We start from the raw sequence: 23,999 nt of genomic DNA, 5'->3' as shown, positions 1-23,999 counted from the left end.
TTAAAACTCTGCCATGAAAGACGGTGGGCGAGGTGCACTCATCAAGAGTGCATTTCAGCCGCTAGATCAGTGGCTGAAATGTCTGCTTGGCTTGGAAAGTTTCTGTGCCGTTAACATAACAGTGTGTGTGTGAGTGTGTGTGTGTGTTCATGTCAGCGTGGTTTAACAGATTGTTTTCTCCGTTTAGGCTGTTATTTGTGTCAATATGTCTCTGCAGCTCCGAAACAAACGCGAGCGTGGGAGTGCTGCCGCGCTGTCCCGTGAGTTTGTGTTGCAGGGAGAAAGGAGAGAGAGAGAGAGAGAGCGAACACGATGTACCCGGGCACAGTTTCCTGGACCGTGTCCAACCGAAGGAGACTTGCTCTCTGCTATGTGCTGTGGGGACACCACCTATCACGTCTCTGCTCTCTGTTTGCCCTCGCTCTAACCCGATCCACTCGTGTGACTTCACTCCCCCCCAACCCAACCCAACACCTTGTCACCGATATCCATTTAACGCCCTCAGGTTTGTGACTTGCCCTCGCTCCTGGGACCTTGCTTGAGAAAACCTCTCCCGGTTTTCAGCAGCCCCTTAATTGTCGGAGCTCCAGCTCTCCTCCAACTCTCCTTGTGTTTTCGTCGCTCACCACCTTCCACTTGTCCTCCACTTGTCCTCTGGGAGCTTAGAGAAGTCGAAGGGTTTAGTCACGTGGAGTGACCCCCCCCTTCCCTGTGCCAAACCTGCAGGCTGAAAGACCCAACCGAACCTCTCATGTACACACTGACACACACTCACACTCTTCAGCACCAAAAATTCAAAGAGGTAATCCCTGAAGTCCTCCTGCTTTTCGTTTAGCGACATAACTGGCACTTAGCAGTCGTTAAAGTGATATCCCAGCCTTTTTGAACTGGAAAAGGCAAGAAGAGTTAATATCTTATCTGTAGTAGATAGTAAGAGTTAAGAGAAATCAAGTTTTTTTCTGACTAGACTGTGGGTCACTGCCGTCCCGAAACGGCTCTAATCTCCCAAAATGTAATTCCCATCACTTCCACGCTCATTTGACATAGAATTCTGTGGTTCTTTGCACGCCAGTAGCAGCTAGCTGTAGCACTTCCATTGTAGTGTCCGGCAGGAATTTCACAATATTTCTGCTGAATTTAGGGAACAGGTTTCAGTGAAGAAATGAAAGAATGTCAAACATTAAGAAAGTTTCAACATGTCTTCAAAACGAGTCATCAATGAACACAAATCTGTTTGAGTTTGGAAAAAGAAAAAAAAAAGATAAAACAAGAGAAAAAAAAATAGCTTCTGTCTGATGTGCTGCTTATCTTCTTTGCTGTTGGTTTTTTTAATATTGCCATTTAAACTTGTCTAATTTCATTATTGTCATTATAAATATCATATTGTTTATGATTTAAAGATTATATATGAGAAGGTTTGGTATTCATCAGCTGAGGCCTTTACTGTTTTTTGGAGTACTTGTATTTCGCATTTATCCAATCAGAACATTTGTTTTTTCTTTTGTTTGCTTTTATGTTCATGTGTACTTTTTTATTATCATGTTTTCAGTTTGAAATAAATACATCTAAATCTAATTAACTGTGCAATGTGAAACTGACAGTGATGGCAATGATTAAAGCCACAACAGCTAACAAAATAAGCAATTTTTCAAGGTTTTTGCAAAACTAGCATTAAAAACAGCAAATATTCCTATTCTTTGTTTACAGCTAAATTCAGCAATCAGTTACAGGGATTCTCCTTGAAATCTTGGTTCATTTCATCTGATGTTAGCTCAAACTTGGGTTTTAATTCTCTCAACTAAGGATGTGTGCACAGCCAATACTTCCAACAAATAACTAATTGAAAGTACATGTACTTTAAAAAACATATAAACACACAGCAGCAAGGTAAGAACTTTTTTAGTCAGGAAAATGTCCCAGCAAGACTTAGAAATTGTACTGCAGCCAGCCTACAGGGGGCGCTCATCCGCTGTGGCTTCAACTTCCAGCTTCCAGCCCTGTGTCTAGTTATAATCCATATCAGTGGTTTAGACTAGCTGTTAGCTCATTGGTCCAGTCAAAATTAAACTCTGTTTCTCCAAACTAAGACAAAACGCTGTCCACAGCAGGGACGATATTTACTGTTCATGACTTTTCCACAGGATCCCACTTCAAAATGGCTGTATTAGCAGCTGTGTGGCCCACACCTTTGTGTTAACATGTTTCTGACTGCTCACCGACTCTCCAAAAGCAAAATGTCCAGCATGTTTTCTGAAGACTGACAAGGGGCAGAACAAGTTGTGTTCTCACTGAGGAAATAACACAAAAACTAAAACCAACTCCATTTTGCTCCTCTAATGTAGGCCGTGGGAGAAACCCTGAGCCTGCAAAAACGCCGACTAGAGAGGCATATCGCGACACTCACGCAAGTTTTATTCGTTTCCACTGATCTGGTTAATGCCACGGCAACTTACGGGTCCTGCTCTCCCAAATTACGGAAGGGGAAAGCAAGTGAAGAAACAATTAGTAAACACTGGTATGGGAAGACGAGTGGGACAACAGACGGAGGGCGAGGAACGGAGGGATGAGAGAATAACAAGGATGAGTGAGGGAAATCTGGGTTTAAGAGCTTTACTGTGCTTGAGCATGAGCAAATTATTCTGAGCCTGAAAACAAAAAGGAGAGGGAAAGGTCTCGGCTGAGATCAACACCGTTTAGGAATTAATGAAGTTCTCCGCCGACACACAGCAGAGAGATTTCACAGTCTGGAGGCTGGAGACGCTCTTCTAATTGTGTTTTGACAAAACAGAAATGTCTCATGCCTCATTTTCCCATTATAGCTGCTGCCCTGATTAAGACAGAAGGTTATTTTTTCATCTGTTTCGGCGGTTTGTTGGTGTATGAACACAAGTTGAGCACAGACATCTTGACTTTAAAATCTGAAGTGAACACATGCCTTCATTGTAGCTTTAAAACAGCTGTCTGTGCTCTGCATTTAGTTCTTAAAGCTGTAGTTGTTGGTGCCCACAAGCTAAACTACAAGATACCCACTTTAAAACAACAAACTGAGAGCCAAACTGAAGATACAAATGAAGAATAAAGGGATATTTTGGCCTTTTTGAGGTGGGATTATTTGCAAAAGTTATGAACAAATCTTACTCGTTCGTTCCTGCCCACCCGCATAAGGTGGAGCGGGACACCCAAGTGTCCCACATTTGAGAAGTGCTGGCTTGGCTAACCTGGGTAAAAAGCAATGGAGGACGAGAAGAACTCTCTGATTTCTTTGTTGGGCGGGACATTTAAAAAAAAAAAACCTGATAGTAGCATGAAGAAGGTATGTAAATTGTGCCTGAAGGAATTTTCTCTTCACCGCAAAACACATCAAGCTGAAGGTATCATTCAAATACAAAAGGTGTTGGCAGCACTGATACTGAAGCTACAGCCGTCCTGTAGGTAGGAAGATGAGTCTCTGCTGTCTCCTGATGGTCCAACCAGCCCACAGAGACCAGATGATGCGGTTTAGAGCCAAAATAAGTCAGTATACATCTGACAAAAATAACAAACTCTCTGGTGAAATGGATTGCAGTGGACTGCAGCTTCATAATAACATTATGTTTTGACTTATTTGTTGTTATTATTGTCATAATTGTCATCATCATTATTATAAATATAATTTCATTTGCACTAATCTGTTCTAAAAATGAATATGTAAGAAGAGGAAAGAAGAAGGAAAATGACCATTTCTGTTAAGTTCAGATATGTTTATGGTGCTCAGTGGGTAAAAAAAAAAACAAAATAAAATAAGAGTTATGGCATTTTCAAGTATGATCTCAGATAAAATTCAACTTAAAGGCCTGTTGTTCTAACAGAAGCAGCTGGAAAATGCACAGTTTTGAGCAGATTTTTTTTTTTCAAACTTTTCCAGCCCCCCATAGGACTGCTTTGTGCCACTGGTGCTTGCTAATACATATAGGTGTCCCTCACTGTCATCAGCAGATGTCAGCAGGTGTGCTTGTTGTAAAAAGCTCTTTGAACCATCTCAGTTTGGAGCAGGGGTGGCCAACCCTGGTCCTCGAGGGCCACTATCCTGCATGTTTTACTTGTTTCTCTGCTCCAACACACCTGATTCAGTGGTTAAATCACCTCTTCATGTTCTGAAGAAGCCTGTTAATCACCCATTGATTCAAATCAGGTGTGTTGGAGCAGAGAAACAAGTAAAACCTGCAATAGTAGTGGCACTCAAGGACCAAGATTGCCTATCCCTGGTTTGGAGAAACAGAGTTGGAGTCTGACAAGCTAATGGACAGTCCAAATCAGCAAAGACCACAGTGGATTGTTGCTCCTGAAGCAGCTCCAATAAATTTATTAGAGTTTGTGCAACAACTATTTCATACCTTTACTCTCCAGAAGTTTTGCAGTGAATGGGCATTTCCATAGAATTCTATGGTTGATTTGGACAAGCCATTATTAGCTTGTCGATGCCATTCCGCTTCCAAAATGTATTTTGCCATCTTAAAACAACTCTAAGCTTTCAGAACGGTTCATGCAAACACTAACATCTTAACCTTTAGCTTTTGTGTCACATATTATTTGGTCCGAAATGTTACAAAGAACTGTTGCAGCTGCTGCATTTTGCTCTTGCAAATAACCACAGGGTTCTATGTAAACAGCAGAGTAAGGAGAACCTGACAGCAGTGTCAAGTTGAAGTTCAAGTAGGTTTCTTGTCATTTCAACCATATACAGTGTGCACAGTGTAAACATGGACAGTTTTAGCAGCAAATAGAATACAGTTTGAATGTCCGTCAAGAAAAAAGTATTTCCATAATTACAGGATAGGGAGAAAGAAATGCAATGTTCCAGGGTGTGTGTGTGGTCCAATTTCTGCTCCTGAGTTTATGTGTGTGTGCATATAGTTCTGATTCCAACTATTCAGGAGTCGGACAGCTTGTGGAAAGAAGCTGTTGCATCGTCTGGATGTGAGGGCCCGAATGCTTCAGTACCTTTTTCTGGATGCTACAAGGGTGAAGAGTGTGTGTGGTCATCCACAATGCTGGCTCCTTTGCGGATGCAGCGCGTTGTGTTGATGTCCACAATGGCGGGGGAAGAGACACACCCGAGATCTTCTCAGCTGTCCTCGCTACCCTCTGCACGGACCCAAACATGCAAGTTTCCAAAGCAAGGCGGCGATGCAGCTGCTCAGTGTGCTCTCAATAGTTCCTCTGTAAAACGGAGCGAGGATGGGAGGTGGGAGACGTGCGTTCCTCGGCCTTCGCAGGAAGTAGAGCCTCTGCTGGGCTTTCTTTGTGACGGAGCTGGTGTTGAGAGGCCAGGTGAGATCCTAGGCCAGGTGAACACTGAGGAATTTGGTGCTCTCTTAGAGTTATATGAAAGACCATTTAATGAATCCTTTTAGGTCTTTGCTGTATTCAGACTAGCCGTTAGCTCATTAGTCCTGTTAGAATTAAACTCTGTTTCTTCAAACTGGGGCCAATCATAAAGGGATCCACAACAGGTATGATACTAATTGTTCTTAACTGTTCCACAGAAAGAAATGCACTTTAAAAAATGGCCAGATTTTTTCTTTCAAGGAAATCAATATTCAGCCTAAGTACCTGAAGAATTTAAACAGATGGTAATGTTGCTATCTACTAGCAGAATGTAATAATAATTTAATCAGACAGCTACGCTGATCAATAAAGAGTCACTTTTCTGACTGGGGCACCTTCTGTTTTATAACTGATTATTGAAAAAAAGGTGGATAATTGCAGTTTAGGTGAAAATACAGAAATAGGAAAGCTGATATAAGTTAATTCTTGTCTTATAGTATATTATTTTGCACAGATAGCATTTTCATAAACCCAGAAGTCAACAGTGAAGGTTGTGGAGTATTGGTTTGGTAATAATTTTATTGATTTTATCAATAGTTTCAGTGAGTGAGCTTTGTTTTTTTGAACTAGTTGAAATTCTCACTCTACTGGAAATGATTTTTCTCATAAAACATGGAGCCATACGGTAATAATGTTGTATAACAGTGATACTGATGCCTTATCGTGGGGCATTGTGGTAATCCTGTCCTGGATAAAGCTAATTTTAGTGTCGATTTTAGTCTAGCTGATCTCCAAGGTTGTTGCACGCTGTTTGTAATCACATTTGGTCACATACGAACTAGTGACAGTTAGCCAGAAGCAGAAAAATAGTTGTAAATGCAACTGCAAGCATCACTAAGCCTTGATTATGAGTTGTTTTTTTTTAACCACCTTAACTGATAATCAGCAACAAATCAAATCTGGATTTTCTTGTTCAGAAAGGAACTTTACTTTTACGTAATTTAAATCCTAAATTATGCAACACAAATGTAGATAAAGGTGGGTCAGCTCTGCTGTGTGTGTGTCTGCTGAGTCAAAAATAGATGTTTGTTTGAGTTCAGCTGAGTTTCCCCTTCACTAATCTGAGAGTAAATCAGTTTTCTTTGTTATGACTCTGATGCCTGCCTGCTGGTGACTATGAGTGTGTAACACTGTTTTGTGTGATTGAGCCTGTATTGATCTCTCTCTCTCACACACATACACGCACACACCCACACACGCGCGGACACACAGTACTTCTACAGCCTGCCAGCAGCATGATTAAACATCTAAAGCAGATTGCATAATACATGCAACAGAAGCGGGGCAGTGGAGATTTAGAACAGCAGCCTCTCCTCCTCTCCCTGGGATGAAAGGGATTGCATAAGGAAGGAGAAGAGATGGATTCGGGTCATGGTGACTCTGGGAACCGTGGTGACTGATGAGACCAGACGCACTCAGGAAACGTGAACTCGCCCCACGTCTGGAGAAGAGCGAGAGGAGGGAGGAGAAGGGGAGGCTGAGAGAGAGAGAGAGAGAGAGAGAGAGAGACAGAGAGAGAAAGAGAGAGAGAGAGAGAGACCAGCCTCCCGGCCCGTCGACCCGTTCTGCTCCACTGCTGCTCTATTCCTGACCAGTCTGTGTACTGCTCCAAAAATAAAACATTAAGAACAAGTGGGCGAGCACATATGCAGCAATCACCCCCCATTCCCTCCCCACTGAGCCAGACAGAAATACTCACACCTAAATTTAGCAGAAACGCAACATATGTCAGACACTATGGTTAGAAGGAAAACTCTGCATCATCTTAGTTTCTATTTGTCCCTTTTTTTATCTTAAATAAAATAATAATTATTTTATCACATCAGACATAAGTCTATGGCTGTGTTTGCACTGTCCACTCATTCATATTACAGTGCCCTACATAGTGACTCAGCCATTTTGTAGTGCAGTTCGAAGTTTTTCTTTTTCTTTTTTTTTAACAATTTTTCTCCCATAATGCCCTAAAATCCCATCACATGGTACAGTAAAAGTAGTGCGCAAACGTTGTGATGGAATTAGCCCATATTGCGTCGCGGCCTGAGCTGACACAGCAAGCTAATCGAGGCTAATTCCAGTGATTTTTAAGACTACTATCATACATGTTTTACTTGTTTCTCTGCTCCAACAAACCTGATTTGAATCAATGGGTCATTAACAGGCTTCTGTAGAACATGAAGAAGTGATTTAACCACTGAATCAGGCGTGTTGGAGCAGGGAAACAAGTAACACATGCAGGATAGTGGCCCTAGAGGACCAGGATTGGAGACCCCTGGTCTAAACAAATGGTGCCATGCAAAGGTGTAAAGGTTTAATGTCAGCTAAAGTAGTGTTTCTCCATACCAGTTTGACATTTTTGAGAAAAAGTTGTTTCGTCAGCCTGAAAACAATAGAAAAGGGGCTTTCGTTTGGCTAGCCATTTGATTTAAGAAAGACTTTTTTCCTTTTCTTCATACTCTTTTCTGACTGATGATGTGACTGATGAGGTACTAACTATTGATAACTATTTGACAGAACATCACTTCAAATATGCCTAGACTATCCCTTTGAGAACTCAACCTTCTTGTTGAGTTGGCAGAGTGTATTTGAGTCTGATTTGTGTGTGTGAAAGTACTTGCACATTGCTGCTTTCAAGGTCTACTACTACTGCAGCAGTGGAGGAACAGAAGTGACTCCAGGATCACTGGTTTGCTGTGTGAGCTTATAAAAAGCTTATTGTGGAGGAGAGATAGGAGGCTGCAGTTCTTCTGAATAGTTTCTTTTATTCTGTGGTCAATTATCTGAACTTTAGATAACAGACTTATTTCACCAGAGGACCATAAAACAAACAGAAACAGAACTACAGCAGTTCTCCTGAACTCGTTCCTGCATTGCAGGTATTACCACTCCATTAATAGACCAATGGTCTTTGAAGCACTCTGAATGCCTGTTTGGCAAAGCTGCATAGATAGACAAAATACTGATGTTGTGCACCAACTCATCAGTGATTCTGTGCTTCAGCGTAGAGGCTGGAGCATTTTGTGAGTGTCTGCTGACCTCTAGTGGAATTCCATGAGTTGTCTCTCCAGTGGTTACATGGAAGTTGATCTTTGTTGATCTCTAGTTGTTATTTTTGGCAGAGTCAAGCTCACAACACAGCATGTGCTGCAAAGCCAGGGCCAGCACAGAAAGGCCCGCTGAGGACAGCTGAAGGAAAAGCATCCAACTGAATGCGGTGTGCTTTCTTCTTGGAATACCATTAATATGGCTTACCCGACCTATTCATCCATCCATCCTGTTCATGGTCGCAGCAAGCTGGTGCCTATTTCCAGCAGTGAACAGATAAAAGGATTGGTATATGTGGGACAGGTCCATAATAGACTAAACATAGAAACACACATCCACATGACCACTCACACCTAAGGGTAATTAAGGCTGTTAACCTAACATGCACGTTTATGGTATGTGAAAGTACCCAAATAAAACCCAGCGGAGTGGGAGATGGACCTACGGATCAGGGCCTCATCTGCAGCAATGAGGGTGTTGCTCCTGTCTGTTGTGGTGAAGAAGGAGTTGAGCTTCAAGGAAAAACTGATTCGCCTACATTCCAACCTTCACCTACAGACATGAGATATGGATGATGATCAAAAGAACGAGATCCTGGATACAGGTGGCTACAATGAGCTTCCTCCATACGGTGGCTGGACTCAGTAGCATCACTTTATGAACCTTTTTTCAGAAACCAGCTGTTTGACCAATCGCAACACTTTAGCAGCTGACGAGAAAGCAAATAAAAGTAAGACTTCATTTGCTCAATCTTGTAGCTCTGTAGCTCAGACTGTGGTGGAAACACAATAGGGCTGAAATTACTAAGGGAAAAAAGGTTCTAGGTCACATAGTGGTAATGTACCTTGACAAGCTCTGTCATCATTGGAAGCTTGGAGTACAGCTTGTGCTCCTCTAAATCAGCTGAGGAAGTTTGGACATCTGATTAGGAAGCCTCCTGTGCACCTCGTTCTGTAGGTTTTCTGGGCACATCCCAGTGGGAGGAGACTCAAGGGCAGACCCTGAACATGCTGGAGGGATGGTGAACCTCTTTGGCCTAGGGACACCTATGGGAGCCTCCAAATGTTGCCGTGAAAAGAGATGTCCCTGTTTCCCTCCAGGACCTGTTATCTCTGCAACCTAACCGGAGATAAACAGCAGACAATAGATGGGTGACAGAAACAAGTTCCGATGGGACAAAAAGAAACCCGGTTTACATAGATTATCGACTGCAGCTGTTTGAAAGCATGTAGAATTTCCTCTGGTGTCATTTTATGAAAAGGCTCATTTTGAGCTGAGCTTTTACCAAACCTGTTGCCAAAACAAGAACAAACTGTCAAAAACAAAACTATGGTTCAAGAGTGGAAGTTAAGGCTTAGTCTGCTGGGTGAAAGTCATTTTAGTTTTTCCTTTTTATAAAGCTCATTTGGTATATTTTTTATGAAATCATAGCATTGTACTGTGGATTACCATTGTCATTGTATTGTGAAATTTTGTTTTTATAAGTGAATCAATCAACTGGTCCATCTTTAATGGTGTTTTCATCTGAAAGTGTTTTATATTGTATCATACACTTTGCTCCTCCTACACCTGGAGAAACCCCTACTTTTTCCATCACTGATCATTAGTCTAACTCCTGAGAACACAGATGATCCCTAAATCTACCTTTAACATTTTTACCCATATGGATGACAAGTTCCATAACAAATTTCACCAAAATATTATATCAATTAATACCAGAAAGGCCAATTTCAAAGTTCAGGTCTAAAATTCACACTTCATAGTAATATAAGATCAGAGGAGGAGAGGTCTGGATGTAGGGGAGTAAGAATTGAAGTCAGATTTCCTCTCTGAATCTATTTTTTTGCATTGCATCCATCCGTGTATAGACAAACCCCAGTCAACACTAGAGGGCATTGGAGTTCCTACTCCATCCTCAAATACATACTCTCATTATTTACAGCACAAGAACTGAGTGAAGACTCTTATGGTCTGGGAGCATTCCTGGTGGGGGTGGTCTTGCAGCAGGTTTGCTTTCTCTTGCATGAATCTGAGGTCAGTTCACAAATGCCAAATAACATCATTCACAACATATGAATATATGACAGTAATCACTTGTACAGGTGCAGGTAGACCCTTATAATATTCTGACATCCTACTGAACTCTGCTGTTAGGCAGGGTAGACTCATTAGGTTGTTGTTAATGGTAATAATAATAATAATAATAATAATACAACCTTTCACACATCCATCCATCCATTCATCCATATCTGAGGCCAAGAGGCAGAATATCACCTAGAGTATCCCAGACCTCCTCCTTTCCAGTGACACTTTCCAGCTTGGTGTTCCCATGGGGTTCCCAAATCAGAGAGGATGCAAATAATTACAGTCACGGCTCCAGCTCCACTGGACAGCTCTCCTCCTGTTCCCACTCATGTTGTCAAGAGGGCCTCATGGTCTGTCTTAGCACAGGACATTTATAGGGTCCAGCAGGAAATGTTTCTGTCTTTAATGAAGGCCCATCTGGATGGCCTCCAGGCAGACCCTCTGAACTGCCCTTGTCTTGCCTGGTCCCACCTTCCAGGTGCTGTCTCCACCTGCCCCATTCCAGATGGACATTTTTTTTTGTTTGTTTGTGGGTATTTCCTGTTTGGTTTTCGTATTTTTTTGTAGTCGGGGCAGTTCTTGTAGCTTTTGCTATTAGAACTTCATCCTCATTTTCAGCTCCACACTCTCATCAGCTCACCTCCCCAGTACTTTACACCCCTGGTTTCCTTCTGGGTTTTTTTTTTCAGACCATCTGCTGTTTGTTTCCATGTCTTCACTGGTTCTATATTTCTCATTTTCTCAGGTAAACCAGAACTTTTTAGAGGTTCTAGTTTACCCGTGTCCCTATATCTGGGTCCAATCCTCACTCTTCTATTGTCACGACAGCAAGAACTCTATGGAATCATATGTTTTAAAGTGAAAAGATGTTAAATCTTTGTACTCTGTTTGGTGTTTATACAGAAAACTAGCAGGGAACATTAACAAAACGTACGTTATACCTTTTAAATTCTAAACCTAATAATAGTGGAATAAATTAGATTTTATTTATTGATACCTACACATCTTTAATGTGTGCTATCATGGAGTCAAAGTTTTGGTCCAATGCAAGTTGAATCAAAAAGATTATTCTGACAAATAGACTTCAGATTTCCTTGTCTATATAGATAAGAATTAGTCTAATGTTTTGATATGACTTTAAGCTTTCACTCATTTTCTCACAGCCAGTCTCATTTACTGAAGAAGGGTCTGGGTGAGTGAAGGGCAGCATTAAGGGCCTCCTCTGCGGCTCCAACTAGTCGCCAATAACATCATCTTTAGCCCCGCTCCCACTTACCGGCTTCAGACCTTTCAGCTGCTTCTGCCACAGGATGAAATACTGCAGCAGGCGCCTGTTCATCTCCAGTCAATGTGTGTGTGAGAGGCTGCTGTAGCTTTTCAATAGATCTTCCAAATGATATGAGCATAACAGATGCAGGGTCATGAATCAAAGGTCTTGAACCACCCATCTAGCTGATCTTTTCCACAGGCGACACTGTTCGACTCTCCTGGATACACAACACGGACACACAGCACTCGAGAGTTTGACTGGCTTCTCATCCCGTCCGTGTCCCTCCTACCTGACGTGGCTCTGCATCTGAGCAACACAGCGAGCTGCGTTGGCCTCACTTGAACTGAGCTCGTGAACGCAGGGACCCCGTCGGATCAGCGAAGCCTGAGAGAGAAGAGATGGAGGGTGGGGTGGGGGGGGGGACATGAGCAAAAAAAATCTGCACAGCGTATCAAAGCACGACTCGTGTTGGTTGGCCCAGCTCGAACCAGAAAGGCATCAAAGTCTGCGAGTGTTTCACACGTGTTTTGAATATGTCTGAATTTTAATTGATAATAAGTGGAGCCTTTGTAGACCCCGAGCAACGCATTGAAGTAGTTAAAGGTGTTTTTTAATGAACATAAGTTGGAAAATTAAAAGAGGGGAAGAAATAGTTGACTGTGCTTTTTCATTTTTATGACGTTGTTTTTATGTTTTTATTAATTGAACCATTTTTCTCAGCTGAACTGTTAGTTGTACCTATAAAGATTGGGCCTCGACTCAAGTTGCTTTAAGGGACGGCAGTGTGCAAAGACACTGATGTGGAAACCATTCTGACCACCCCTGAATTGCACATGGTTGGTCCTCTGTGTCCTCTGTTCCTCTGACCCGCCAACTCAATGACTCGTGTTGCCTTTTTAGGTTAGAAAGATGTGCGTCAGAAGCCCTGTGGGGAACTCTGTGCAGGTTGATTCTCTGACGCTCCAACCCTGTCATTTGGTTTCAACTATTTCGTTGCCATCAACAGTTTTCTGTTTCTCCAAGTTACACCAAACATTTTATGTCTTTAAATATTGATGCACTATGATTGTCTTTACAGCCTAATGCTAAAGACTATTGGAATTTTGTTTTTCTTTTCCTACAGTAGTTTGAAAAGTTTTTTTTGTTTGTTTGTTTTTACAAAATTAGATTGTCATTTTTTGCATCGCTTTGAGTTCAGCGAGGATTCAAGGATAATGCAAAGAGGACGGATGCAAAAATAGACGCAAGAAGAAAACTGGACCGGAGAAGATCATAAATACACAAAACCAACAGAACATTGGCAAACCCAAACATTCACAGATTATTTTTTTATGGTTTTTGGAGATTTTACTACAGACTGTTCAACTTAGGAGTGTGATGATGTCACTTACTCTAACTTTTGAGCTGTCTAAATTTAAATTTATACCTAAAAACATGGACTTTGACAGCTTAGTTAGGTTTAATTAGAGTTCTTCTCAGCTAAATTGATAGGTACTAAAGCTATGGTAAATAAATATTCAGAATATCAGATAATATATGCACATCTTCACCAAGTCTGTAGTCATTTCAGATAAATTTGTCATATTTTATGCTTGAAATAAAGACTAAAAGCTTATTCTAAACACACTGTTGATACATTACATTACAGTTACAAATGTGGTAAATGTTAGAAAAGCATTAAAATGACGAGTGAACCAAGAAAACCTAGTCGTAGGTTTGTGTTGATAAAGTGATTTAGGCGACTGTGATTTGATCCAAAGGGCTGCAGATCTAATAGTTCTCACATCCAGGGGCCCAACAGCTGCTGGAGTGCAGCTCTGAGGTCCCCCGGAGGTTTTGCCAGTAAAGGGTTTGTGTTCATGTGCGATGTCCTGCCTCCGCCACCACTCTGGATGGGAGAAACAGAATCTCATCTGGGAAGTAGAACACCCTCGTCGAAGCCCACCAAGGCTTGTTCCCGGTAAACCAGAGGAGCCTGTTGGCACCGCATAAAAGACATAACTGAGTGGATCTGAGGTTTACAGCTTGGGCTCCTTACCTCATTTAGGCTGGACCTCGGAGGCAAAAGCAAAACAGGGTGAAGTTTTTACAATGCCACGAGGGTCTCTAGGATGGATGGATGTGTTTTGAAGTTCTTCAAGGTTTGCAAGGGGCGGCGCAGGGAGAGCTGGGAAAGTACTATTCCCAAGCCTTTTTTTTTTCAGAGCCTGTCAGAGGAGCCTCTGTTTTCCAACAGGTACAAAGGCGCCAGGTTATTTAATAAGTCGGCGTGTACGCTGCCCAATGATCCTTGTAAAACAATATGGTTCATGTTACCCTATAATCATATTTTTATTCAGTAAATACAACCAATGATAAAGAAGTACAAAAAGACCTTAAAAAATCCAAATGTTTATTTACTTTTGCACATAAAATTCAGCTCATAAGATAACTTCAGGTACAAAAAAACCCAACAAATGAAAAGCCTCTGTGGTAATAAATAGCCCAGAAACAAGTTGATAACAGTGCATAACAGGTTATAAACACGTCTTGTTTAAAAAAATATATTACAACTTGTTCATTTGGGTGAATCAATTCGATTTGCACTGAATGTTGAAGGAACTGCACGCTGTGAAACACAGGATGAATGTCCAAGTCAGCCAGGGAGCGGTGGAATCAGAGCTGTAAAGAGACCCTTTGCAAACAAAACAAATATTAAAAAAAAAGAAAACTTGTTCTGAGTGTTTTTTATGCTCAAGTTTGTGAGCTCAGTTTTTGTTGTAGCACACAGGAGGACAGAGTCAGAGGGACTGAGGTAACATGAGGGTCGGGGCGGATGCCTTTCTTTATTTGCAGATCCACATGTTTCAGTCGAAGACAGGAAGGTTTATATTAAAACAGGTTGACGATGCAAAAATAAAAAAAAATAAAAAAAACACTAAAATGCACAAAGCCCCAGATAAGCTGGTTAGCAGAAATCCCAGAAAAGTAAGACTGTTCGTGGTAAAAACATTAATAACTAAAAGATTTGTGAAAAAAGCTTGAAGAGTGGCGATGTAGCTACAGGCCAAAATTCCAGCATCAGCTTAACATAATAAAATAACATAATCTAAGCTAGGAAATATGTCTACATTTTGATTCACAAACTGTTTAAGAAGTGTAAAGAGAACTGAGATCAAGAGTATTGTTAAAGCAACTACAAGCGGCTATTTAGGCTCACCGCTGTAACCATATTCCTGTGCCTCTCGCTTTCTTAATAAGACAGGCAGAAACACAAGCTAAGAAGTACGCCTCGAACAAAGAGTCGCTGTGCGGAAACTATAAGTCAGATCATCGAAATTCTTGGACTGTGAGCAGCAGAAGACCGATGATCACACAATAATTTCATGTTGACTCAAAAAAAGTCAACATAATGTTCAAGAAAAAGGCTCTAAAGATCATAAAACCTGAACTGCATTTGTGTAAAAATGTTAAAGATGTCAAAATTCCTGTTTAGTCATGAAAACCCCAACTCTTAGTGACTTGTTTAAACTTTGAATATTTCTACTGTGAAGTACGTACGTCTGAGCTTTAGGGTAGGGCTGGGTTTTCTCATCTGTTCTGTCAAAATCTAGTTGTTGTTCAGGGGGAAAATTCTCACTTTTTTTTTTAAACAAAATGTACTCCTTTTAAAAAAAGTGAAGCACTAATTCCAATTGAGCCACACGTTTTAATGCTTTGATTATAATTTGCATGTTTTTCTCTAACCTGTGGAGCTTTAAAATGGACATTGGCTTCCTTAATAATTAAAAGCTCAAGACTTTAGTAAAGTTCATCACATAGGAGCCTCAGTCAGGTTTTCCACTTTAAACCCTACTTTGTGATCACTTTGAGAATGTCGCAGGTGTTTTTGGAAATGAGCTCTTTCAGCTTCCGTACCCGGCGAGGACTGGAAGCGCCCACGTAGCTCTCAGGCTGGAGGACAGCCATGCCGTCGTTGGCGTTGCCCATGATGATGACCTGACCCTCGGCGGCTGCGCTCGTGATGTTCGGACACGGGCAGTTCCAGTCCATGTTGAGAAAAGTGACCTCAAGGGGCTCCTTGCCAAAGAAGCGCAGGCCCATCTTCTCGTCTTTGAGGATCTCCTCCACAGTCACGAGGGCGTGGCCCGAGTCCTTCTCCTGCATGAGCTCTGTCATTTGGCCCAGGATGACAAAGTCACTCTGACAGAAGCTCGTCACCATCTTGCCTCTTGGCTTGCAGGCTTTGCAGTGGCGATTCACTGGGAAGGGGCATGTCTCCTCGCAGGTCTGTTTGGATTCAAAATTGTTGTCATTGCCCTCGCAGCCTCCATAGATGAAGGGCTGACACTCCCGCGAGGTGCCGCTGTACGCCCACCGAGGCTCATAGGCCTTACAGGGACCCTGCAGGGTGGGGAGGCCGCAGGGGCCTGTCAGCTCTGGACCACAGCACTGCATGCAATCCTCATACGTGTCGAAGGCCTTTGCAGATGGCTGATTATTGAGGTTGCCTTGGCATTGGGTGAAGGCCAAGCAGTTGTTGATTTTGGACTCATAGTACCAGCTGACTTTCTCCAGTTCACTCCCACAATCCTCTGGGATATTAGAGGGTTTGAGACATTCTTCAGGTAAGCAATGGGTCAGGTTCTTGGGCCCAGGAGTGCTGAGCATCTCTGCAAGCAGCACAGTGAGAGGGTGGTGGGCCGTCACTGAGCCAGAGGGGTTCTGAGCCGTGCAAGTGTAAATGCCTGAATCTTTTGGCTGGGCGTTGTAGATGACCAGCTGACCAATGTTAGTGACCACCATGTTCCCCCACACGTGATTGGGCCTCATGACCACCCTCTCTACCCCACCAGGCAGCCTCTTCTCCCAGGTTATCTCAGGATGGGGTCGACCCGTCACGTCACAAAGGAAGCTGGCCGTGCTGCCCACATTTACAGCCTGGTGAGAGGGGCTGCTGACCATGACAGGGGGCTGAGGCTCCGTGGGGGGTGGGATGGTGAGCTGAAGGGGAGCAGTGGTCGGGCGCAGGGTGGTCGGCCCGGGGAGGGAAGGGCTTGTGTTGGGCCAGGTGAAGCGGCAGGTCACAACCGATAGCGTGATGCCCTTCGAGCACGCCTCTGCGTCCATGTAGCACTTGTTGTAGTAAGTCATGCCGTCCGAGGCGCAGGTGAAGTGTGGCTCCCTCTCGCAGCGGTCCCGACATTTACACACTGGGTGACCTTCCCAGATGACACACTCAGACCCCTGCTGGGTGCACATGAAGCTGGCACAGGATGCTTCCTTGGGCATTCCCATGGGGCCCTTCTTCCCATCCATGTAACGGGCGGCCACACAACTGCAGTTCCCACAGACATTTTGGCAGCACTTTTCAAAGGATTCACACTCCTGTAGGAGATGAGGAGAAAAATCACTGATGCAGAAGGCTGTATGTAGGTTGCAGAAGTATGCACCCCCTTGGTATTTCCTACTTTTTTGCCCTACAACCTGGACATGGATTAAATTTTAATTTTGATTAAAAGCATTAATTTGGCACAAAATGCTTTAGAACAAAGAAGTTAAATTAGAGCAAACTTGTTTGAAATCATTCTAAATGTGAATACTTTCTGAAAATTTCAGTTAGTCCAGTGGTTATTAAAATATTTTGCTAACAAACAGACACAGGACCAAACACAACTTCTCCTGTGCCTTTGATGGTTCGAAAATAGGACCCTCCGGTCATCAGGGACAACGCCATGTGAGTCACAAACCTTAGATCTCTCATTCTGCTGAGGACACCATCCCCACAGTAAAGCATGGTGGCGGCAGTATCATGCTGTGGGGAAACTGGTCAGAGAAAAACAATACATGGGTGGAAATATAAGAGAAATTATTGAGAGAACCTGCTTAGGTCTTCAAGAGATTTGAGAACTGGGACGGAAGTCCACCTTCCAGCAGGACAATGACCCTAAAGACACTGCTGAAGCAACACTCCACTGGGGAAAAAGGTTTGGGCTTCATAGCAAAGGGGGGAATACATACACACATCCTTCTTTCACCCACCCACCCCCTTTTAATTTCATTAATCTAGTATTTTGTTTGGTCCATTACCTAATCAGATTAAAAATTCCAGGTTGTAAGGCAACAAAGTAGAAAGAGCACCAAAGGGGGGTAAACACAAGACAAGAGTATAAATTGCTGCACAGACTCAGAGACAGAACTAAGGTCAACAAATTTAGGGTTTAAATATGAAACAAGACATAAGCATTACCTGGTCAGATTGACATTCTCGTGTGCAGGTGCTCATGGCGTCCACCCACAGGTTGGGATTCATGTCATTGGGGCAGATGCCCGCATGCAAGTAGGTGACATGGGAGGAAACCGCCACACTGGGCTCCATCCACGCCGACGCGCCCGCCAGGAGGCAAATCCACCATGGAAACAGCATCCACCGCATCTCTGGGGCGAAGGTTGGAAGTCTGTGATCCAGCTGCAGACTGATTCGTTTAAAAGCAGCAGCAGGACTGATGTGTGTCAGCAGATAAATCCAGCTCTGCTGCAGAAATGATGCTCTTTTTTTTTTTTTTTTTTTTTTTTACAACTCCTGATCTGCAGACCTGACTCAAAAAGGAACTCACAAGATGAATTTTAGGGGGTTGCTCCACCGATGCTGCAGGAAGCTTTTTAATAAGTCAGCGCCCAGCTCTGGGCTGAGGGGCTGGGAGGTGGGGGTACCTGAGTGTAAACCGGATTCCTTTAACCCCGTTTAACCCTTTGTGGTCTCCAGAGGCGCCAGGACGCACAGAGAGAGAGAGAGGAAACACAGGAGGGAATATTTATGTAATGAATGCAGGAATTGAAATCAGATGTTCACTTTTCACACAGACAGAATTAACAGCTACATTTTAGAATCACAGGAGATGATCTCAAGTTTTTTTTATAAAGCAAGAAGATATGCTTGGCTACATTTATGTTTACAAGAAAAAAGAAAAATTATAAAAATGTTGCTTTTAATTTAGGCTGCAGGATTTAGGAACATGACCTTTTTAATTTAAGTTTAAATGTGAAAAAAAAATATGACTTGAGACTGATGAAGTTCAACAGCTTATAAAATCTGAAAAAAATCATTAAAATGGTCAAAAATTTGTTTGATTTACCTCACATATTATTCAGATTAATAATTTTTGCAAATTAATAATCTAAAGTAAAACTAATGTTAAGTAATAATAATAAAAAAATAGTATTACTGACTGGTAAAATTGACATTCAACATTTATTATCTGAACTAGTCTTTTGTAATCAGTAATAGACTATAATGCAATTTTTTTTTTCCTTCCTAAACTTAAAACAAACACCCAGCTCGCCCTTTTTTTCCACTTTCACTTCAAGCTCAGCTCCTCTTCCAGAGGCCTGGGAGCTGAAGGGTTCTCCTCAGTATCTCAGCTGGTCCTAGGACTGCTGTCTTCTGGACAGAGATCTCTGAGGTTGTTCCTGGGATCTGTTGGAGCCACTCTTCCAGTTTGGGGGTCACAGCACCGAGTGCTCCGATGACCACTGGTACCACTGAGGCCTTGACTCTCCACAGCTTCTCTGTTTCCTCTTTCAGCCCTTGGTATTTCTGCAGCTTCTCATGCTCCTTCTTCCTGATGTTACAGTCACTTGGGACTGCTACATCTATCACTGCTGCTTCCTTCTGGATCTTATCTATCACCACAATGTCCGGTTGGTTCGCCATCACCTGTTGGTCAGTCTGGATCTGGAAGTCCCACAGTATCTTAGCCCTGCCATTCTCCACCACCTTAGGTGGAGTCTCTCACTTTGACTGGGGGACTTCCAATCCATACTCGGTACAGATGTTCCTGTACACTATCCCAGCTGCTTGGTTATGGCGTTCCATGTACAGTTTGCACATCCTGGATCTTGGGTCCTTCCTGGTATGACAGACCCTGGCCTCTATTGCTTTTGTGCTGCCATGATTAGTGCTTCTGTGCTGTCCTTCAGTCCAACCCTTTCTAGCCACTGGTAGAATTGTTGACAACAACCACTTTTACAATCTGCCACTACTAAGAGGCCAGGACAAGGGGAAGCAAGGATGACAGGCCGGGGGGGGGGGGGGGGGGGCGGGNGGGGGCTATATCATCATCCAAGCTCCACTAAAAAGCTCTGATGAACTGAATACGAGGCAGCTGACCTGAGACTGAAGATCATGACCAACTTAGAAACCCATGACACTCACCCCTTACCAAGGTTAAGGGATAAAGTACCTCCTGAGCATCTGCTAGAAGATGTGAATGCAACTACTAAGTATCCCTACTTGCACCATCACAGAGACCAATACACAGTAACTTTTTGATATGTTTGACTGTAAGATCAAGGCTACAACTCATAAGAAATAACACACAAACACAAAACCCCAAAGATCATGACAAGCGTAAGAAGTCATCACCTAACATGGAAGGATTTGTTTGAGTTTTGCTCAAAATAAAACATCTGGCCATTAAAGAAAAAGCCTAAATTGAATGCACTCTTTTACAAATCGAACTTGTGAGGCAGCAGAGGTGAGGTGAGGACAGTACACTAAAAAAACCAAAACTCCATTTTGAAGATCAGGAGACCTCGGTGGGCGTGTGTTGGAGCCGCATTTAATGAATGAAGTTGTTATTATAATTTGCCCTGCTTGTTCCTTTCCTGTGTAAACGATTTTGAGTGGTTTCCTCCACAGTTCAGCTGAGGACAGGGGAGCTATTAGAATGCCTTCCAGTGCAATAACTGTGGGCTCACGCTGGGTCACAATCTATGTTGTTTTTGAAGCAGACGTGGAGAGTTTTTTTTGTTTTTTTTTAGTATTTACTTCTGTGTATGTGCTGTGTGCATGAGAAACAAATAAATAAAGCCTTGTTAATCTGGAACTTGCCAATCTTGCAGGACTCTTCTGATTACTTTGAGAGTTTCACTAAAATCTGTCCAGCAGTTCACAAGATTTTTTGCTAACAAAGTGTTTACTCTTACGGTTAATGCCAAAGCTTTAAGCAAAGAAGCTGTGCAAAGAGTAGTGCTCAAAGAACAACCACACTGATTTTTAGCTCAGTATCTGTAAAGTTGTTGTCAAATACAACTTGAGTAGTGACAGCTGACCAGTCTTCTTGTGCAAATCATCTTTTTTCAAATTTTGTCTTTGTTTGGGGTAACTTTATGTGTAGAGGGTGCTAAATAAAGCCTTTGGTTTCAACTGCCTGATTGATGTCAACTGTGAATTGTCAATAAATAAAGTTGCAGCATAAACCAGATCCAGGCAGAGGCAGAAAACAAAGGAACTTCAACACTTTTTTTCAAAGATAAAGGTCTAACGGGTTCTACATAGGTGACTGACGAACTGACATCCTCCAAACACCAGACAACCATGAGCTTTTTTTCCAAGGATATTTCAGGTTGACCAACTGTTATGCCTATCTCATGTCCAAGACATATGATAAAAGTCCAGCTTTATGTAGCCCATCTAATGTGGTCCAAATTGTATCAGTCTTGGAAATGACAGCTTTTCACCATTCACCTTAACCAATGGACATCTTCAGACATCTTTCCTAGATAGCAAATGAGTGACATGCCTCATCTTCTTGTAAAAAAGATGGGTTTTCACCTTTAGGTTACATTTACATCAGTTGTTTTAGCACCAGATCCATTAATCAAAAGGACATTTGTGTCTTTTCTACTTTAAAAAATCTTGTAATATTGTGAATAGGATTGCTTTATTTTGCAAGCAAGTGGTCTAGTTTTAGCAAAGCTTAAATGGTCTTGTCATTTCTCTAGTAGTCAATTACAACCCATCAGTCATTAATCAGAAATAGAAATATCGAGAAAAAAGCAGAACTCCGATGTCTAGTCAAAGTCATGTATGTGCTGCTGAATAAATGAGTGTGTGACTGTTTAAATTCATAACTCACCACATGGAGAGAACTTAAATTTTATTGTACATGTTACAATTACAAGATACTGATCTGAACAAATGTCTATCCCCTTAGGTCATCTATTACCTCTGTCCACATGCTTGGTCCAAAAGTTCGCCAAGCTCCCAGAATACTGATGTCCATGGTCTTAAAATACATTTAAAAAAAAAGCCAAAATCAAATAACAGTTTCAACCCCTTAGTGGTTTAATCATCTATGTACTAATAAATGTTCATTCACCATCAACTCCTTTAAAACCACACTATTAATGACAAATCTTACTTGACAAAAAAATAATTTTTTAAATCATTTACTTTTAAAATGAGTGAGAAATGTCAGGGTCGGCCGCCACACTCTGGTTGCCCCCAGGGACGCCGGCCGCCACACTCTGGTTGCCCGCGGCCATCAGCTGGTTTGTTTGCTTCTCCTCTGAAGTCTTTAGCCTCATCTCACTGTTAAGTTCTACCAGTCTTACGTGTCCGAGGGATTTCTTATCTTCAACTTCATTGGTTTCCAGAAGTACTAAAAGAAATGAATAATAAAAATTAATGAAGTTACATTATGGAGCAATGAGGCCTAAACTAGCCCACCTCACTTCATTTGTATTTGCTCAAAAACACCTCCTCAGCATTGCTGACTTGTTAAAGTAGACTAGATCTTTCATGACCTCAGAAGAAAAATGAATTCTTTGAGTTAAAGCAACAGAATTTAATGCATCACACTAGGTAAACAAATGCTCTCACCTTTTTTAATAGGATTCTCCAACTTGGAGTCCATTGACCTGAAAAGTCCAAGGGTTTTGAAAGAAATTCCATCCGCTTTAAAAACAAAACAAAACAAAAAATCTACTTAATGCGGAAAAGTAGCTTCTGAAAGATTCTTTTTAAAGAGACATTTACCTCTCCGTCTTCTCTGCAGCTCATTATCAGCTCTTTGTGTTGATCCATCAACCAGGAAACAGGTGTGCACTGATAAAAACACCACATTCAGGTAAATGTACTGCTAAATGGACTACTTCTAGCCAAATTACATTGTTGGATTTAATTTGAGAAACTCAAACCATTGCCCAACCTGACATTTAATTCAATAACAGTAGAAACAATACATACAGTAGAGATATATTAGTCTTAAAGTGTAGGATTTGTCTGAGTATAATGTAGAGTAGAACAGATATCACCTTCAGTAAGCCTCCACATCAGCAAACCTCCCAACAGAAGCCAAACAGATCCCATCGTCTCAGCCTCCAAGCAAAACTTCCCAGGTGAGCTGCCAAAAACAAAAACCTTCTCGTTTGGGTGGCGCAGCTGGTGCCAATCACTCCTAATTGGTTCTTCTTCAGGGTACTTTAGTGTGGGGAAATAGGTCAAGACCTTTCTGGGTCGGACTTATGATCCAGTCAATCCTATTCTAAAATCTGTTTTAGAGATGACTCGAGACTTGATCTTTCTACATGTTTAGGAGCCACAGAAAAGGACCTCAGAAAACAAATACATATGTAAAGAAAGATTCAAAGAAAAAAATTCCACTTTACACAGATGTGATGTAAAAGGAGGGCAGCTGGGAAACACGAACAAGACTAAAATTGTTGAACTGTGAGAGAATGACCACAAATAAACTAGATTTTTACTTTACAGTCGTGTTTTGTAAGATAAACAACTTCAATTTTCTTGTCTTAACTCAAGCACAGATAATAAATGTTTGCCTAAATATTCAGATTTTATTTCTTCCGGGTTTGGCTTGTTTCATACCGTTAAAATTTTAGCAATATAACTAACTAGGAAATTTCTGAAGCTATGTTGAAGCACGCCAACACAGCTACGGCTCAAAATTCCAACATCCATCGCTTTTTTTTTAATCTCTAAAAGCCAACAGTGATTTCAAACTCACTTTAGCAATAATCAGATCTGACGAAATGTGAACATTTTGATGTGTAAACTGTATAGAAACTGTGAAGACTGAGGAAATAAAGAGTTTGTTTGCAACATTTTGTGGTAAAGTCTTCCGAAAGTCATGAACCTTAAACTGCAAGAGTGTAAAAACTGTCAGGGATATCAAAATACCACTGCAGTCATATCAAGTCTGAATTTCTGTGACCCGTTTAAACTTTGTGGAGCACATCTGAGCTGCAGAGCTCCTAAGAGGGCTGGGTTTTCTTCCTTGTTTTGCCAAAATCTAATTGTTGTCTTTGTGATTTTTTTTTTTTCCACTGTTTTGTGATATTTGTTGAGTTTCATGTTTTGATGTCGTTTTTGGATGGACTATCCAAAGCTGTGGGAGGAATAATGAATCAAAAATTGTGACAGAAGCGGGAACCATTTGACTGGTAATAAGGG

The 23,999-nt window shown here is 41.8% G+C and overlaps 1 protein-coding gene across 1 annotated transcript; it reads right to left on the bottom strand.

Moving 5' to 3' along the window:
• Positions 1 to 14,137: 14,137 nt before the first annotated feature.
• wfikkn2b (WAP, follistatin/kazal, immunoglobulin, kunitz and netrin domain containing 2b) lies at positions 14,138 to 18,315 on the bottom strand. Its single transcript, XM_017416122.3, has 2 exons — positions 17,994 to 18,315; positions 14,138 to 17,131 (listed from the first exon to the last, which is right to left on the bottom strand). Exons 1-2 carry the CDS (start codon positions 18,177 to 18,179, stop codon positions 15,596 to 15,598), a joined length of 1,722 nt encoding a protein of 573 aa, XP_017271611.1. The 5' UTR covers positions 18,180 to 18,315; the 3' UTR covers positions 14,138 to 15,595.
• Between the last annotated feature and the right edge of the window lie 5,684 nt (positions 18,316 to 23,999).

This window comes from Kryptolebias marmoratus, linkage group LG17 (assembly GCF_001649575.2).
Source record: "Kryptolebias marmoratus isolate JLee-2015 linkage group LG17, ASM164957v2, whole genome shotgun sequence".
NCBI classification, from domain to species: Eukaryota; Metazoa; Chordata; class Actinopteri; order Cyprinodontiformes; family Rivulidae; genus Kryptolebias; species Kryptolebias marmoratus.
The sequence above is the reverse complement of the archived record's forward strand: the minus strand, read 5'-3'. Positions and strand labels throughout refer to the sequence as shown.